Source organism: Vanellus vanellus (genome assembly GCF_965231255.1).
Source record: "Vanellus vanellus genome assembly, chromosome: 16".
NCBI lineage: Eukaryota > Metazoa > Chordata > Aves > Charadriiformes > Charadriidae > Vanellus > Vanellus vanellus.
Window position 1 is genome coordinate 9,030,334 of NC_138921.1, and position 20,402 is coordinate 9,050,735.

General features: G+C 43.0%; 1 protein-coding gene across 1 annotated transcript in view; it reads right to left on the reverse strand.

The window, feature by feature from the left end:
* FBRSL1 (fibrosin like 1) overlaps positions 1–20,402 on the reverse strand; it is a 547,710-nt gene that overhangs the window by 382,802 nt on the left and 144,506 nt on the right. Inside the window, exon 2 of the mRNA XM_082491594.1 lies at positions 15,879–16,079. Coding sequence (XP_082347720.1) covers positions 15,879–16,079 — 201 coding nt within the window. The remainder of the gene's footprint in view (positions 1–15,878; positions 16,080–20,402) is intronic.

The following is a 20,402-nucleotide window of genomic DNA, read 5'->3' on the forward strand; positions in this document are numbered from 1 at the left end:
AGGGAGGATCAGAAGACCACACTGGAGGTGAAGACCTGGGTCTCTGAGCTAAGGGCAGTAGAGCACATCAACAAATCCCACTGCTGGGAAGAATAAAAGGGATGAATTCATACTGAATTGCAGAAAATATTTCTCTTGGCAAGCCAGGGCTTTGCCAGACCTTTTTAGCCCATTGCAATCAGCTTTATGTACATCTCATACTCTAAGCTGCATAATCAAGTGGGGCTGTTTCAGAGTAATAGATACCTGAGCCTTTTCTCAAGCATAAGTGGATCTATTCCTTCCTAAAGCTTCCCGAGAAGCCAGCTACTAAGGACAGAAAACCACAAAATTATACACTCAGTATTTCTAACCAGCCCTTCACCCTAGAAGACCTTTGGAGGGTTTATAATTAAGAAAAAGAAAATGCTTAGGCTAGAAAACTGGCCCAGCGAGTTCGCTATCGAGATCCTTCCCTGGGTTTGTACTGTGGAAACACCCTCAGTATTCACACCTAGTTCTCAATCATGAGATGATGATTAATACCAGCATTAGATCATCCTCAGCAATTGCCAGAGCTTTCTGCAAGGTTCTTGATGGACTGAATTATTGAACGGTGCTCAGCACCTCTAAGCAAGCTCTTGGAAACTGAAGCTGGCATCCACCCTGGGCATCTGATGTGGCACATTCACATGGCATGATGCAGAAATATTAGCTTGGATGGAGTGACTTCTCTGATGTCTTCTATCTGAACCACTTCGTTGTGCTTTGGGTCAGTTCTGAGCTGATGTGGCAGTGCTATTTCCAAATCTAGTCAAGTCTCTGTATGATGTCCCACAACTTAAGACCATTCCCTTAAATCTTGCTAGCAAGACCAAGACTCCTACAGCAACGACCTCCTCCCTTCCTTCTTTAGGTTGAAAAAACAGCCTTGTATTTTCCTGTGTGGTAATAAAATAATCATCATGTCCCCTACTACTTTTCTTCTGTATGATGCAAATATTTTAAAAAGGAAGTAAAAACTATTCTCTCCGTGTTACAGATATGCAACCAGACAAAGGATGGCTCAGTAATTTATGATTGCCCAACAATCTAGTGGCAGAACTTGGTAGCATAAATCCTTTAACCCCAACAACTCCACCAATTAGCACTATTGGCAAGAATCCAGCCTCTCCTCCTCTCCCAGACAGAGTTATTTTTTGAGGAGGAGGAGGAGGAGAAGGGTTTTAAAATTACATGTCTGCAGTGTCTGGGAACAGAAAAAATACCCAATTCAAATACTAACTACCATGGTGCTAGAGATCAAGATTCCTATTCAATTCAGAAATAAAAATATCACATAGAAGTGATAAGGAGTGACCACCAGGTGAAAGCCAGCACCTAATATTGAAAAAGATCATATCACTTGTTTAATTTTTGTTTTAACATATGTACTTCAACATTGGAAACAGCTCATTTTTTTGATAGGTAGAAGGAAAAGATTGACTTTTACTGATTAAATCCTAATTCTTTCAGAACAAGCTTGAAGTCAACAAGTACATCAATACTTAACTAGGAATTAACTAAGGGCTCTCATTCGTGTAGTTGTATTAACAAGGCTTTGTTGCATAAAATGACTAAAAAAGCCTTTCAGACCAAGCTGTTTTAGCAGATACACCTTAAGCAATTACAGTACATCTCAATAGGTCTTTGAACTGCAGGACACACCTGATCAATGTAAGTCATGTGGTGCTGAATACTGCAAAAAAAGTCTGTTTTCTACATTCTGTAAATGAATATAGCTGAAGCAGTAGACATTGCTGTCATTACCAACATAAGTTAAAGACATTCTGCCAAAATAAGTAAATAATAACCATTAGGAAAATAAGCACATGATGCCACAGAAGGAAGCCTCTGAAATAGTCAGAAATCCTATTTTGAGTCCCATTAATGGAGCACAACATACATCTTGCAACAGCTTGCACATTTTATTTGCCTGGATCTATCAAAATAGAAGAAAGGCATTTATTCTGGTAAGAGGTATCAGAATACAAAAATGGAAATAAGAGTAAACTGGTAAGAGGGATTTATGTAAATGCTTAAGTGAGGAGCACATTGTATCAACAAGTCACTGGGATTTAGGCTCTCAACTAATTGAATCCTTGTGGTGTTAGTTTCTTGTAAGAGCATTTTTTTTATTTGTGTTTACAAGACTTGAGTAGCAGAGAACTTCCTCTCTTTTTTAAACAAAGCTAGCTCTTACCAAAAGACTTCACAAGTCTGTAAGAGCTCCCACTTCTGCACGCTCCTAGTCCAGCCCTCATCTGCAGGAAGGTTCTGAGGAACATCCACAGCTGCTGTTCTAAGCTCTTCAGGACCAAAAGCCTAGCGTGCATGAATGCCCCTCTTCCAGTTAACGGCACAGCTACTGAAGTGCAAGCCTCCATGGTCTATATCACTGCTAATTTCTTGACACAACTCGCGCTTTCCTTTTCATTTTGCAATTGAAATAATTTTTCATAAACGCAATTCTTCCCTGTGCTCTCAGTTTCAATAAACAATAACAAGCAGTTATTTGTCAAGTTCCCATAGAACTTTCTCTGTAACTCGTCTGCCTTTGGCTTTGCCCTAAGGCTTATGCCTATTTGAGGTGACCCAAGGTTGCCAGACAACAATTCAGTTCCTACTAAATAACAGGCACACACACAAAAAAAACCCACAAAACATACTAGTTGTTTTTTTTTTTTTTTTTTTTTCTCTGGGACAACGTAGACTTTATTACATCTGCTATTACAACGTGCCTATAACAATGTGCTCTAACAAGCAGCCCTAAGGTCAAATGTGTCCCTTGATCAATTTACTAGAGGTCCCTGCTGCTGCTGTGGGTAGACTGTCTGGGGAAAAAAATAATCCCTTTATTCCTTTGCAATACTGTAAGGGGATAAAAAAAAAAAAAAAAAAAAAGCTGTCAAAGACATTTTTCTTCTACCTCTGCTCTTGACAAGTCAGGTAAACAGGGAGGGAATATCTAGCTGCAAAGGACTGTAAGATATGAGCATTTGTACAGGCATATAAAAACATACTGTTTATTTACCAAGATAGTCAATGCATGAGGATGATTCAGAACATGGCTAAGGAGATTGGGAAGACGTCTTAGCAAAATACCTGCAAAGCTATTTTGCATGAGGACAAATAAAAGGCACTCTGGATGCGAGTGTCATGTGGTTTTCTTTATACAAGAATTTAACAATTCAGTACATTGTTACGGTCAAAGCACTCTGACAAGTAATAACGCTAATTCAGAGATGCTCCCAGCAGTGTAGCCATTGCATTACCCTACTCCTAGTTTGTCAGTAAAACTGTGACTGTTTATCTATTTTTGCTCAACAGATCAGTATCGACCATTAAGTAGTGACTATACTCAGAAAAGCAGACTCGATGCTCGTAGACTTGCTATAGAAATCGCTTCCAGCTTGCACTCAAGCAGCAGGGAAGGAGTTAATCTCATTGGCCAAAATGGCTGAGTATTGCTCTTACTCATGCCTGACTGCATGACTTTTGTTTCATATGTTGTGATTTATTTTCACATCTACATGCGGGTTTTAGTCACAGACCAGCACTGACGTTAATGGGAACTGCCCTATTCAGCCCCACAACTGGGAGTCGGACCGGAGCTCCGGGTGCCTCCAGCTATTAGTAGACGATTGCTGGGATTGTCTTTGCTTATTCACTATGAGCCGATTCCCATCGCTTCTGATGAAACATGGTAATTCCTGCAAACACGGAATGAGCAGCCCCTTTAAAAGACACTGCCCCCTCTCTCCCCCCCAAAAGAGTACCCTTTGCAAATGACCTAGAATGGGTCTAAATAAAGCCTGAGCTGTTCCTTACTCATGCATAACTTCATTGCTTCTGTTCCCTCCACACCCTGCCCAGTTGGCATAATTTGCAGAAGGGTTTTGGCATGGACAATTGAAACACCCACACACTGCCTGAACTGAAAAGCTTGATCCTAGAGCTAAATAAGACTTTTATTTTGATAACACAAGCCCTGTCTGCACTGTAGGTTTCAACCCATGAAGACTGAACTCCAACCACGTTCCCAGATTAGGACAGCTACAGCCTACACCGTATCACCCCACACGATGGCTAGAAAAGGCTTAAAACCTGACAAAACTCCAACCTTTACATTTCATATAACCAGAATAAAATCCCCTCTAAATCAGCAGACTCCACCACTAAAACCCCAGCAGTCACCACACATGGCAATTAGCACGCACCTTGGTGTGGTCCAAAACCAAAACATGAACAAAGACAGCGTGGGCCACAGGGAACAGTTACAAGCTTCTTCAAAGAGCATGCGTTCCCCACTCCGGTGCCATACCCTGAAACAATTTTAATCCATCTTTCCCTTTAAGCAGAGACAGCACCGCCACCGACGATGATACGACAGTGACAAAGGAGGGCTGAAATTCAGACCCAAATTGTTATTCCCCTCAGCTAGGCAGTTATGCACAAGAAACACTGCTTGTAAACACTCCTTTGTCAAACACTCAATTACAAGCTGCTTTATGAACAAAATGAGCCAGTTGCAAGGAAAGCAAGAGACAAAAATGGAGAAGCAATCTAAAATGGCATGCGGCCGTGACGCCACCACGTCCCCCAGTGAGGCTCATGGCCGAACCGCCAGCCCCTCTTGCAGGAGGGCACAGACACGTGCTGGGAAAACATGGAATTCAGCTTTTCAGAACGCAGTTCAGGTTTTGTGGATCTAGACTTTGGTCTCTGCTGCAGGGATTACTTCCTACATGGTAAGCAAAGAATAACTTTTTCATTTTTATATTATTAGTTTTGGCAGTATGCAACTGGCAGAAAAAGAGCACGTGTACAAATGAGGAGCAAGTTAGAAAAATCTCTATTCGGGCAAAACTTGTAATATGACTCTGTTCTTTTATGTCAACCCTGTTTACCTTTATATACTGAAATTGCTCCATATGAGCTGAAAAATAACTGGAAAGCACATTTATTTTTTTCATGTTAAAGTTGCCGACATACTCCACAGCAGACCTATCTGACCAGCTGAACTATCTCCACCTTCCATCCTAAAGGACTGAGACACTAACTACAAAAAGATACCTATGACTGACACTACAGCAAATAAACGTCATGTTAAGTTACAAAATATTGCCCTACGGCCACTCAAAAGTTTTGAGAAGCAACAGAAGGACAACTTTATGAGATCCAGCACCACCTTCCAAGAGGCTGCAATACTACAGCATGAGAGGGCTATTCATCACGGCACTGTTATTCAAGCTGCCCTGGACGGCATGCACTACTTGATCCATTATCTCGTCCTTGGCTTCTTTTAGCACTATCATTCCAGTGGATAAAATTTCCCTGGAAAAGTTTTTTTTCCTTGTTTTTGCAATTCCGTGTCAATGAGTCAAGAAAGGTTCCGAGAGGAAACATCAGAGAATGCAAAATGAAACCTACTACTCGTCTTCAACTTTAACTTGCACTGGATCTGCAACTGAAGGAAGAATCGAGCCTGTGCTCCTTTCCCTAGTGCCGAAATCAAAGCCCTTAACTAGAAGAAAGTGGAATGTGGAAGGAAGGGTGAAGACGAAAAATTTGTTTTTAAATTAAAACACCTGCACATATTTACATAATTGACTTTAGACACTAACTTTCAGAATCCAGCAGCTACCCAAATAGTACTTTGCTTTGTAATCTCAACAACTCCAACTGAAAAGAAACAAAACTGAGAGCAAGGTACCAGAAAAAAAAGAAATAAAAAAACTTTTGCCTATAACAATAATAAAAGTTTTTATATAAATTCCAAACTTAATATTCAAAATATCCTCCTTGCTAGGATTTTTCTTTTTTAAATAAATTAATTTCAAGGCTCAACTTTTCTAAAATTTTTAGAATCAATTTACAGTGCTAACAACTGGAAAAACCTACATACGGACAGGACATATTTCAACTCTTGAGTTAAAAGATACGTACATACCCGACTACGCCCGAGGACTCCCTCAACCAGTAAGCTTGGAAGAGCTTTAAATCTATCACAAACCCCTGCTAGCTTTACTTAATTCTTCAGTTTCTTTTAGACAAAATGTTAGAGAAAATAGCACAGGTTTCATGGACTGACTTCACCAAATAAATAGCGCAATGGCATTCACCTGAAGAGCTACTAGTAACCTCGCTTGAAGGACTAAAGGGAAAAAAAAGAAGTGCTTATTTTACCTAAGAGATGTCTTCAAACCAAAGGCGTGCTTACTCAAGCTGTGTATATTCTCAACAGCTCGTGAAAACCATCCATCAGGCAGAAGTATGAAAATTAGCTCCCTTAAGAATCCACACTGAAAAGAGGTCGAGGGATGTGGGTAACACTGCCCGAGGCTGCAGTTTGTGAGGCAAGAGCAACCGAGAGGTGGAAAACAGCATCATCTTTGATACGCTTCCATGAGGAAAGCCAAGTGAGCTGGACCAGTGCCATTAAATGACTTCAGGCAAAGACTGGCAACTGCCAAAGCGATTCTGCTACAGCTCCTGCTGCACCGATCCCAGCAGCCTCTTGCAGAAATGGAGATCCACGGCCAGCAGTAAGCAAGGACAAGTTCTGCATGTTGAAAGCAACAGCATCTCATGAAAAAGACACTTATTCTGCCTCAACCACAAGTGACATTGGGATGTCATTTTTATGTTTGTTTTAAATCAGCTCAGTTTTAGACTGGAGCTGTGCAGGTGGTTTAGTTATTATAGTGATAAGCACGCTAGAGGAAGAATATTGTCCGTCTGCATCTACTATGCTTGTTTCACGCACACAAAAAAATACCTGTGATGATCCCCAAAATTACGGGGATGATCATAAGAAACCATACTCTACCTGCTGCCATTCAGAGGCTTTGTATTTTATTGCAGATATTTGGTGCAAGGCCAAGAAGAGGGGCTACAATTAGGCAACAGATCCTAACCCCCTACACAAAGCTAGCTAAAATACTAGGCAGCCGGTGCTCAAATCAAGATGGAATAACCCTTTAGACACTTCTTGTCTAAACCAGAAAAACAACACACAAAAAGCTCGTGGCTGCTTCAGCTGCTTCTAGGTCCTAGCCTCTTCTGCAGCATCTCCATTACACTCAGGAAAAGGGGCTCTACACACCTCACAGGACACCCAGAACGTGCCTTATCTCACCGTCGTGAAGAGATGTACAAGAAAAGCCTCCAGCCAAAGCTCTGAATCTCTTCAAACAGCACACACTAGCAGGACTAGTCAGAGACAGAGCACCATTCAAACAGTACTGTGTTTCTCCATTCTTCAATTTGCTAAAATCACGAGACACAACAGAAGCGCTCTATCTTGGTGCCTTCTCTTCTCCAAAAGCAAATATACAAAGGAAACAAAAAATGAGAGGAGGAAAGAAGGAAAAGAAAGACGACTTTGTACATTGTGTCAACCAATTAAATTCAACAGAGAAAGATACAAGTGGTTATAGCTTCCCCTAAATTACTTCATGTAATTAAATCCCCTTCTCTAAATTACAAACTATTTAGTTCTTCTCTTATAACAATGTAACCAATGACCAACAACAACCTTTTTTATAGTGTCTGATGCCATGTAAGTTGTTAGCAGTGAAATTTCCTTTTTATTTCTTACTTTCAAAAGAAGCCATTGTAATGACATTCATTCACAGCTACTTCCAGAACAGCGGCAAAAAGAGAGGATTGCCTTGTTTCTCTTTTCTGCTGGTGTCTGAGGCTATATTTAAGCAAATGTGACCTAAGGTCCTTATCAGTCATCTAACTGCAGGCAGAGAAGTTAAAGGTGACCTGCAGGAGTTTTAAAACATGGAGCTTATAATTGGTTTGATTCTTCACATACATATAACATAACTTTCTTACTGTAGCAGTGTGACTTCACTATCTTCCTATCACTCCAATTTTCTGACCTTTTTTACCTTTGAAAACACCAGGAATGCCAGGTCAAGGCTTCTCTGTTTGCTAGGGAGGAGTCTTGCGAGATGAGAGCTGCTCTCAGCAGTTTCCTCCAGATTGCTCCGTTTACGAAATGTCTGTGCACGTCTCTAGATACTGAGTCTGTTCAGCCACACTTCGCTGGGTCTGCAGCTATCGCATCTTCTCAGATGGGGAACTGAGACGAAGACATAAGGCCCCTGAAGACACTGTGGTTCAGCTCCACTAGAGGTAGCATAAGAAGTCCCAACGCAGAGAAAGCACTGGTAGCATCCAGTGCTTTAATCACTGTGCTCTCTAGACCTGCTCTAACACATGTTAAAAATGCCAGCAGCCATCTGGAGGCCTGAACACATTGCTGTTGCCCAAATGCTGTTAAGTGGGAGAGGTAAATAGGGGCAGACAGGAATTTTGGAGAAGAGGAAAAGTGGGGACAAAGAAGGTAAGAAGCCAGTGCTGCGGGCAAAACCTCAGGGTCTGGTTCTGAACACAGCAGGGTCGATGCCATCATAACAGCGTTATGAGCTTTAAATACAAAGCAGGAAGCAGAGTGTATGTGGCAAGATACTGCATCCCCATCCACACAGCCACCCAACCTCCGCTTGCTCTGCCACCCATGAGCAAGTCCCCACCCAAGCGAAGCCCCCAGCAGTAAGGTGCTGGTCCAAGTGGGCAAGCCCTGCCCGAGCCAGCACAGCCAGCATCCCGCAGCCACGCTCCTGGGCTGGGGCACACCAAGGAGCTGCGCTCAGGGGCAGCCGAGCCTCTCCGGGAGGATCAGGAGAGTCCTACAGGAGCAGGGACAAGTGGGCCACACGGAGCAGCAACATTGGCAAGTGAGAGTCAGCTACAGAAGGGGAACCCACTGGTCCAGACAAGTGAATAAGTATTTCACTACATCAGTGAAAAAGACAAAGCCACGTTATCCTACATGAAACACTGTCAGCAGCCAAAACACACTTTACATCACTCCATTCAAAAAATAATATTTGCAGTGTAGTAAAATCCAGCATATGCTTCTGTTTCATGCTTCAGCATTACTCTAAAAACAGCTGGATCCCTCCCCGTAATTCTAATGAACATGGTCTCCTCCATTTATGTTTTCCTACCAGAACTGCAGAGGGTTTTGAAATACATTTCTCCTGCTTAAGCAAAGGCCTTCTCCTGTCAGAGTTCCCACTGGTTTTATGGCACCAGTTTGCACTACTCCTCCCGAAGCACAGTATGTTACAGGGATCTGTCAGGGAAGTTGGGCTGTAGCTTTCAAAAGGTGGCTGCAATCCCATGACAAAGTTACCTGTGCCACAGCTATAATGCAAACCTTAATTGTCTAAGGTTCACACAGCACTTTAAAGAAACACTGAACAAACTAAACACAACACAAAGTTCTCTCTCTGTTACAGAGTGGGCTCTGCAGCCTCTTCAGGAATCTCGATGAATTCCTGGATAAATTTAGCAAGAACAACAGCACTTCTTGGTAATAGCAGGGTTTCATTTGGGAAATAAACATCCAGTATTTATTTACAAAGGAATTTTCCTCCTCCTGCCACTGCTGTGTTATGCCCACTGCTCCCCCTTGACTTTGATGCAGAAAACAGAATACCAAGTGCCTAACCAGGACTTAAAGCAGATTTTTAAATTAGTTCCTGACAGTGCAAACAGATTGCTATTGATTGAAATGAGGCTGATTTTAGGCCTTGGATTAGCAAACCTAATGACTAAATACTGTATTGCCCATTTCAGTACTTTGCACCGTTACTCCCCAGTGGTTTCCCCGGCAGCTGTGAAGTCTCTGCCCTTGCAGATTAGCGTGAGAGTGCAAGGCAAGGCCATCTGTGCCTGTGCCGAGCGGCCCTACTCAGCCGGAAACAAGGACCTCCTCCAAAATCCCCCGGGACAGGGCCCCCGGCACTACAACCTCATTAGGAGCTTTGAAGCCAGTGAGAGTGTTCACACGTTTAAAAGCGAGCACGTGCTTGGAAAGGCTCGGCTGCATCAGAGCCCCACACCTCGCCGAGCAGGTCTCCACCGCCGGCCTTGGCTCAAGCCGAAGGGACCGCGAGCCCCCCCAGGTCACCTCCCGGGATCCCAGCCAGCCTGGCCGCACTCAGCGGCAGAGAGACTGCACGCAGATAACGTGCGCTATGTTCACAGCCCAAGTCGCCCAGCAATCATAAACGCGCACTTAAAACTAATTGGTACAGAGCTTTCATGTCCAAATTGTAAATTCTTGTACTTACAAAGGTAGGAATAGATCCTGGTTTTAAGGAATACATAAAGCAACATTTTCCTGATTAAAAGAAAATGGACTTTTTTTTCCCCCTTTGCTTTGTTGTTTAGTTTCAAAGAACATTTAAATAACAATATCTGCTAACAAAAAGGGTAACATCAATTAGAACCAAAAAGAAACCGGTTTGTATAATTTCAGTGTTCAAAAGCAGTGAAGTGCAAACACCAAAGCAGCACACACCAAACCAAACCAATCCCCAAAACCCACATTAAAGGTAACCTTTTTTTTTTTTTTCTTCTTTTTTTTTTTTTTTTTTGGTACATTGGTTGTCTAGAATTCATTTGCTTTTAAAAGCCTGAGATACTGAAGGTAACAGAATAAGTAACTATTATGTTTAGACCCTCTTAGACACAATTCAGCTTCCAAACGCTACATTATTAAGACATGAAAGGACAGGCATATCCATACCTGTCCTCCGGCCTATAGACAAAGACTCCAAAGGTTATTTTTCAGACTCACTCTCCTACATGGCTGCTGAACCTCAGCTAAGAGGGGTACATTTCAGTCTCTGAACTCTGCATCACTAAGCAAACGCTCTGCCTCCAACCCCCAAAGCACATCCACGTTTTTGATTTACCATTTATCATTATCTAGAAAAATACAAATAAAAATCAAGCAGCTACATGCTCATATATTGCCTAACCAGCAGCACAAGCAGCGTGACGCCAAAGGAATTATTCCACATAAGGTATTTAGCCAGACAAGGTTCTAGACTGTTTCATTCTACCACAGCCTTTCAATACCACCACCAACACAGAAAAGGGGACCAGGGGTATGTAACTGGATTGAAGCCAGGCTATCAATTTTCACCTAGACATCAGAAGAAACAATGTGCATCCTGGCTGGAAAACGACTTAGCTCATCACCTTTAGCTCAGATCAGCAGTAACCCAGAGTGGTGCTCCCCTGGGGGGCAGGAAAGGGTGTTACATTCATCACTGAATGCTGGATAACGAGCTGATGAGCATCACAGAAAAATCACATGAATAGGTAATCAAACATGTTAATGTAATTTAGCAGTTCCAGTCCAGCAAGAGCCACAGCAACAATATACATTAATCATCAATAACACTCAGCAGTGTGACGAAGGCTGGGGAGTGAATGAGACACAGGAATTAACTCCGCTTTCCCTCCCTCCGGGAAGCTCTGCTGAAGTCACAGAGATGTCACACCTCCAGAGCAACATGACAGCGTTAGCTCTCTTGCCCTTTCCTCCCATGCTCCAAACCCAGCATGCTATTTATGAGCACTAAATACGTGCTACACCACCACCCTGTCCTCCTCAGCTTCTTTGAGACTCTTCCTCATCTTGGCTGATTTAAGCAGTGGGTGAGAAAAAGGAAGGAGGACGTGTAAGACACTCATCTTCATGACAAATGACTATTTGCAGAACAGAGTGTTATTACAGCCACACTTAACATCTAAACATATTCAACACACCGCGATGCTCCAGAGCTGACTAACCACAGAGCTTGAGGTTAAGCTTAACTTGAAATATCAGCAACTCTTTGTTATTAGCACCAACCCTTTTCAGAAGGAGGTCAGCCCATTTTTAGTCTACGTACAGAAATAGCAATGGGTCCTGAAGCTCAGAAAAAAGCCACTGTTCGACATCCAGGGTGGCCCCAGGCTGCTCAGACGTTCCAAAGAATAAGCAGCTCCAAAATTGAACCCAGCAAAGAGCAAAACAGCTCAGCTAAGGCTAACGAAAGACAGACTCAAAGTTCAAAGGGTGACTCTCCAAAAACTAGAAGAATTACTTAGGACAACACAAGGAAGCATAACTGGAACGGAGAGGTTTCATATTATATCTACCTCTTCATCTAAGTGAATTATACACCCAACCATAGAGGAACCCTTTAGAGGGATGTTGGGCTCTTCTCCCCCACTGGCACTGTCTGCAGCCGCTGTGGGGATTCCCTTCCACAACCACTGGGCCAGACTCAGACATGGCTTTTTAAAAAAGGCAATGACTCAATTTCCAATAAATGTTCCTGCGTTGGAGGCAACTCCACACTTCCAAAGAAGCAAGCTTTACTGCAGGCAGCTCTAGCTACGCTAAAACATTTTCTCGCTCTCTTATGCACCCCCGATGACTGTGAGCAGTGCCGTGGCCTCCCATCAGAGCACAGCAGCTTTCCCTGCACACACGCCTCGAGAACAGCCCCAAATCCTGACAAATCTTTGACCAGAGGACCTATGATTATTTGAAATGCCCTTTGTTCCCCCTGCTTGGCTACAGCAGGAGATAAGTGTGTTTGAATGATTTTTATACACAGTTGGAGTAATAGGCTGGAAAGGACAGATTGGCTCCTGCAATGCTTTCCCCAAGCCCTGAGGTACAGAAGAACCAAATATTGAGGAGCAAATATGAATCTGGATGCTTTGTCAAAAGGAGTGAAGTATTAATCTAATTTTCTAAACAAAGCAGACAACCTGGCACTCAAATCAGCTTACCACTTTGCACCTCTCTACAAGGATTAGCAGAATGCCATAATTATAATGCCCAATTTGATTTATTAGAGGAGGCTGCGCAGAAAAGACGACAATTCAGTAGCATTGTGAAGAGAAGGGATGAGTATAAGGAAAGCTTCAAATTGAACAGTAATTTCTAAGCAACATCTCAATATAATTAGCATTAATTACAGTAAGCTTTCCAAATTAGGTATAAACCTATGTTTAATAGCCCTGAGATGCAAAAATCACCCCCAAATTCCGGGAAACTTAATATTACAGCCAATTTGTCTAGACAGCTTGGCAGGAAATGCCAGAATTCTAGGTGTGAACTTTGTGGTTATTAAAACGGGAAAAATTATTGAACTTGTCTATATCATTTGCATAATTAGTTTGAACTAAGAATAGCCTAGTTTATCTAGCTTAGATTTTACTGCTACTTTCATCAACCTTACAGACCTGAAAACTTGTCTGGTTTTCACAACTATATCAGCTAGGATAATAAAAGGTATTTAAAAAAAACCTCCCTTTCAATAAAAGATGAATTCTAATTGCGACTTGTTTAAAGAGGCTATTAATGAGTCACTCATCACAGGTTTTATTTTGCACTCTTCATGCAAGCTCCTCGCTCTTTTTGGAGTTTGTTACTTACACTTACAGGAAAAAAAAAGATTAAACAATGAAAGATGAATTCAGATTTTCATGAATGTGGCAGCAAATAACCTATTTAGTCACTGTTGATAGCCAAATACTAGCCAGAAGAAACCGGTAACAGTGTCCTCGTTTTTCAGAGCTGAAATACAAATAATCTAAATGTTTGGTAAACTAATGCAGCGGCATATAATTACAGAAACTGGAGTCTGGCCAGTGTAACAAAACCTCTTACCCCAAAGGTTTCTAAGGAAGTGTCATGAAATCCCTAGTGGCCACAACTACTTGGAACTTAGTTTTAAGTTCCATGTAGAAGATGTCACTATTAACCACCCTTTCCTCCTCTGCCACGGGTGAGGAACCGGCTGCCCCCAGCTCCAGCACGAGGGGACCTCCCTGCTGCCCGGCAGAGTGCGGCCTCACACCCACAACAGTGCAAACCCCTGAAGTGCACTGAACCCCCTCCAGCGTAATTTTAGACCTGAAGGAACAACTCTCTACCCCGTAGCGAGGCAGTATTGACTGAAGCCAGGCTTTCATGTTAGAGAGAATTTGGTGGCAATCGAGACCTAATGACCTCCTGCGGTGCCCTGTGTTTCCACGCTTGCACTGCACCACTCTCAGTTGCATCAACATGAGCATTTGTAAGGTTACTCCAGGGACCAGAGCAGAAAGTGAGCCAGCTTCATATATACTTTGCAAGGGTCATCGGATTGGTGTTTGGGGCCCTTTCATGTAAATAAAAAAGCCTGGCCCAACAGCAGCTTTACAAAGGCAGAGGCGCTGATGAAGCACAGTGCCACAAACCTGATGCAAGCAGCAGGCAGGAATGCCATCCAGCACTATTGCTTCCAAACGTCTCATGTCAAAGGCTGGGACTTCTGGTGAAATACACACTTAAGGTTTTGTGGGTTTGGATGCCAAGAAAAGGATCCTAGTTGCTCAAACCTTCATCGAAACTAAAACATGCATCTATTCACCCATAATAAAAAGTCATTTTAATTTGCACAGAGTGAATATTTGTGCACAAAACCATTGCACCTGTAACCAGAGGGGGGAACTGAAACCCCACCACTCAACTACTAGCAAAAACAAACAAGAAACTTGATATATTTTAACTGCATATACACTGAGGACTCTAAAACCAAAACATTTGGTATCACTTTGGGGAGTTAAAAGAAAACAAACCTGGCAAATATTTTACTAGGAGTGTGCGGTTACATGATTTGCTACCTAAATATTTGCAAGCAGAGAAGTACTAGCATCTTTACATAAGTATTTCCACTGAATTATTCCAACTATTTTTTTTTAATCAAAAGGAAGAAAACAAAAGTCTGCTAATTTGTTAATGAGAACAATTAGCCACCAGAAGAGTGGGGCCATGAGCAGACCATCAGAATTTCTAAGGTCAAATGTGATGAGCGCTTCTGAACAAATATGCTACAACACAATCATGAAAGCTTGTGTGTTGTGGTGAAATTATGCAGGGGTTTGCACTAGATAATCTTAAAGATCCTTTCAAATCCTAAAATACTGAAAGTCTGAAAAAACACTTCCCATAACTGGACAATTCAATCTTCCATTGTCTGACACACATACAGAACTAGTTTCACAGAACAGACGGTGTGCTTGGGGTAAACAGCTCTTTTTATCTGCAACCCGAAGAATAAAAAATAGTTTTTCACCGTAGCGTACTTCTTAGCTCAGAACAAATACTGGAGGGTCAAGTACACTGGTCTTCCAACTGGCTGACATTTGGCACCATGTTAAGGGACAACTGGGAAAGTGTTTGTTCATAGATATAGGCTGCTGTGCCATGTGAATTTCAAACTGATGAATGAGCACTGAGTCACCAACAAATCTCCCTGCTGAGCAGCAGCTAAGTGATAAATAGCCTGCCAGCCATAGTGCCTCTCCTTTGTCACCTCCCCGGCTCTGCACACACCGTGGCTCAGACGGGAGTCTCCGCAATTTTTCCCTCCAGCGTCACAGCTCTTAATTCATTGATGCTCTACCACATTTCAGAAGGGCACAGAGAAAAGACTGCCCAGAGCACAACTTCCTCCAAACTGACTTTCCATTTCTAAAACACTTGAATATTCTCTCCTTTTCAACATACTGTTTTGAGGGCACACAAACTTGATTCATGAGATGGACACATTCACCTTTGCAACTTCCAGGTGCACATTCTCCGAAGAAGGCTATGATCCGATTGATGATTTCTATTTGTGTCTAAGACCGTTGAGAGCCACAAACCTATGGTGTGAATTACCGCACTTTCTCAAAGTTGTAGGATACACGGGAGGGTCTGCTCCTTCTTTCCTATATTACCCAGCACACCTGGTCTTCCATTTTAGCTTACGAAACTTGCCCGCAACAAAGCATTTGCACGCTTGGCCACAAGTCTTGTAAGAGACTTTGTTTTCACCAGCAGAAGTTACCAGAGAAGCCAGTTACATTAACAGCCCAAACCTACCAGCAGGACAACATTTCACAGTGGCCAACGCCACGATACAGTTGCTTCAAATGAGAAGTAAGTTCCCTACCTGTTTGGATAGCTTCAAGGGGAGTTTCTTCTTCATTCGTTCTTTGCCTCTTTCTGCCTCTCTCTCAGAGCTCCCAGCATCATTATTATGGCCATTTTCACTCGGCTCAGCAGACACACAGTTTTCAGATTCTCTAGGTTTCTTTCCTGGATGCCTCTCCCATTTCTCCTTCCGCTCCTGAGGCTTTAGCGACATGTCCTTCTGTAAAGGAGGAAAAAAAAATTTTAAGTTCTTTAAGTTCTCTGAGACTACTTTTAAGCATTAAGCAGTATAAATATTGAATAAAAACACAAACAAGACAGCATGTTCTTTCCAGAGATGACTTAAGATGAATAATTAGGCACGCACAATGCAAACAGTAATTTTAGATTAGATTAGGATGAATACTCTCCAGGCTATGTGTTTGATTAATTTCAGAGATGCTGGAACTGGTTATGAAAATGAGTTTGCTTCACATTAATTCGGGAACCATACGTCAACAGCACATGAAGAAACCAGCGTCCTGAAGGAAAGCCTTTAACTATTCAACTGCAACAGAAGTGGTTTTTATTTTGTTTTCTTTCTGATCACAGAAAGCAACATATCAGACCCCCCTTGAGCCTGACAGTCTCCAATTCACAGTAGCATTCATATGGAGAAATGCACTTCTAAAGCCTACCGTGCATTCAACACGCAAGCTGAGATCAATGGGATCTAAACACATTACAGAGGTTGAACACTTCTAAGTGTTAAGTGTCTGCGCTGAATCAGGACTGTAACATACAATCTAAGCAGAGTTTAAAAGCGGGTATGTCATGTCATAATGATTAACATAGGAAGTGAGATCAGAGAAGGGAATTACTACTGCTATCCCTGGCATCCTTGAGGACTGAAAGCTGAACTCTTGGTCACAATATATCGACCTCTCCCCCTGCACACACCACACAGCAAGAGTTTAAGAAATAATAAGCCAAATCACTATAGAATCATAGAATCGTCTAGGTTGGAAGAGACCCTTGGGATCATCGAGTCCAACCATCTACCCTACTCTACAAAGTTCTCCCCTACACCATATCCCCCAACACCACATCTAAAGGTCTCTTAAACACATCCAGGGATGGTGTTCACTACAGCTAGGTAATTTTTTCCCCAACGCCTTTTATTAACTCTCAAGGGTAAAAACTAAACTCTTTATGGAACATTTTGCAGAATCTCTATCCCAATTAATTTTTTATGTGAGGTAAATATATCAGAGTAGGAGATACCTTAAAAGCACTGTTTACCATGACAAAATTTGTCAACTTCAGTTACAGAATTTTTTCTAAATGCCTCATCCCCCCTTTTCTAAATGCCTCACTTCTGACTCAAGCAATTACATCGTGGATATTTGTATCCTACGCGAATGGAGCTCGCAATACAACTCACTCATGTCAACACACACCTTCAGTACTGCAAAACAGCTCATGAAAATCATTAGCTCTCTAGTCTCTCAAAAACTAAAGCCCAACAAAAAAGAAAATTAGGAATTGGGATGAAATGCCCTGCTGATTGCTCTAGATTACCTCCTCCCCCCTCTCGTTTAATTAGTGAATTGACTGCCTCAGTGTGTAACACACTGATTCCCCTCCAAATCCCTCACTGCCGAAAGTTACCCTTCCCTGTGAAGTGAGATGATGCACTGGCTCTGTGGGGTTGCAGAGACACTGACTTTAGAATCACGATGATAAAATGCATACAGCTATTTCCTAGTCCAGCCCAGCCTCAAAGACAATCAGCCAGCACCCAGTCTCTATACACCTTGCACAGGGTTCCTTGTGTGGCAAGCTCCTCTTAAAACATATACACAGCAAGTCGCAAAACCTCCACAGATACAACCCCCATTCCCAAAATTAAAACAAGTTGCACTGTCTCAGAGACGCAGAACACACCAGGATACATCGCGGCTCACCAAGTCCATAACTAGTGAAAGAACAAGGAAAATTATTGTCTTGCATTATTCTCCATGAATCATAAAACGAAGAATACAAATTATTGTTTAGTTGCTCATTTTGGGTTTTAGTTTTAAGATAATTAAAGCAGCGGTTTGAGATGCCACTTGCAGAAGGTCACATTATCCTATTTACTGGGAAGTTGCTGAGATAGAAATCAAAATGCTAAGTTCCAGTAACTAATCAGAAACTAGTGCAATGGAAATGACATCTGTTAACTGATACTCAGCAAAACATTAGAAACAGAAGTCACTAAAAACGTGCACTTCTTCATAAAGCCAGATGCAGCTGCAATGTGACAGCAGATGCATGGAAGATGCTGCATGCGGTGACACGGGCCCTTGATAAGGGAGAAAGGAGGCCGTGGCAAGGGAAAGCCACCACCTGAAACCACCAGCAAATAACGCACTCCTGGCTCAGCATGTAACATTCACTTTTAAGGATGTTTTCAAAGGCAGCAAATGGCCGTTTCGGTTTAAATTCTAGCTGGCTTCACATGGGGATTGGGCCTCTGTTAATGCCTTAGGGAAAGCCCTCCCTCAGTACCCACTGCACGTTTTACAAGATTCTCTTTCCCACACAACTAGTCAGGAAAGCTGCATTTTCCCCCTTACTGAATCCTACAAAATTCCCTACTTAGAAATTTAGCTTTTTATCCCCATTTTGTTTGGAGATTTAAGGTTTGCCTCATCACTGAGCTACTAGCAAAATTAATTCAGGGAATACAGTCATAGCTGGATCAAAGCCAAGGAAATAATGCATTCACTTGTAGTGCCACTTGCGTCCAAGAATCTCAAGCACTTTCCAAACAGCCGTGAATTAAGCCCCAAGCCCTGGTAGCCGAGGCTGCCGCTCGCCTCCGGCAGGAGGAAGGCGACCTCAGCTCTGCAGCACGTCTGGGGCAGCCGCAGGGAAGATGCCAAGTTTCTTGGGCCCACGAGAAGAAAACCTATTCCAGAGTCCCGTTCCTCCCTGCTTCAGCGGAGGACGCAGCTGACAGGACTTTGCTTTTTCTGGGAACGAAGGACACTGAACGTGGCCTCTCCTTACTGACAGCGGGTGACAGAGGGGCTGTTCTCTATGCTGCTAAATGCAGACCTCCTTGCAGCCTCGGGCAGAGAGCAGGAGGGGGCTAATGGGGTTTCTGTTCTTGCCTCCTTTGTTTCCTTTCTATTTACTCTACTAAAAGAGCCTTCCAGCGACTGCTCTTTTACTAAAGTTTATGACCTCCAAGTTGGGGACCTCACTTAGCGCAAGAGCTTACTATTTTTGGACGTGCATCTGTGCTTGCGCACAGGCAATTACTGGAAAATTTAAGCACATACAGAATATACAGTACCTCACTGCAGTGAGCAGCGTTTATTGATGTACCTTGACTTCAATCCAGAAATCCCAGCCGGCAGGTGAGACTGGCCTTCTGACAAACTGCTCCACTGGAGCCTTCCCCCCAGACAAGCCCAGACCAGCAGGTCTCTGCACGTCACATAAAGCCTAGTATTCACACAGCAACAATGTCTGAAGTCAGGCCCTGAAGCCAAAAGGTCTTCGTATCCAGCCTTGGGGTTTCTGCCCAACCCAGGAGTCAGCAGACCTGGCTACCTTTGCTGTCAGGGCCAGTAAATCCCCTTCTGCAGGGAAGGCTGGTGGATCCAGGCCCATTCTCTCTTCTCAGTTCCAGGAAAGAGATTGCCAAATCTTGTTCCAGAATATACAAAACTATTTTGTTGCTTACTACTCACTGCTTCAAGGGCTGTCTCCTACCTGTCCTCACTTAGGAATCTCTCTCACACCTTCCAGGGCAGGCTACAGCCTCTCCGTCTGTCTGGGCTGCAGACGGAGAGCAGATGGTTCTAATTGGCTGTGTGGTTACAGATAAGGAAGAATTAGGCCCTTCTTTAGAGCCTTAGTTCCTGGCAGTTACTCCATGAAGCATACAGATTCTATCTCCCCATTTGCTTACTTCAATGTACAGGTATCAATGAACGCTTCAGCTGCAAATGTAATTGCAGTACCCTCCTCCAGCTCCACCTGAAATACCTTGCACACCAGTGGCTATGCAGATGCACTGGCAAAGACCTCGGCACAGGTTGGCAACCCAGGCATATGTTGCAGAGTCTCTGCAACAGATTTTGAGAGTCCATAATAAAAATCTCTGAGAATTTTTGTTCATTGCTATTTGGCCCAAGCTAGCTAAAAGTTATGCAATCGCACCTCTGCTTGCAACAGAGCTGGCGACCATCCTCAATCACTTGGAGCACTTCTTCCTGAAAAGCCTTTTTTGTTTCTGTCTCTGAGGCACAGCTACAATCTCCAAAGAGACTCAAGGTGCACACCACTCAGTTTATTTATAAAGCTGTGAATAATGCGGATGCACCGCCCTCAGCTCTGGAATGAGACCGTTCTTACCCTTAAACCGCCACAGCGAGAGACTTCTGCACAGTGGACTCCATGTTGTGTTTGATGAGGAAACATGGCTCAGCCCTAGAGGACCCTGGCTCACATCCCCAGCCAGCCTCTGGCTGGAGTTATCACCCAGTGTTTGCTCAGCCCAGCTCAA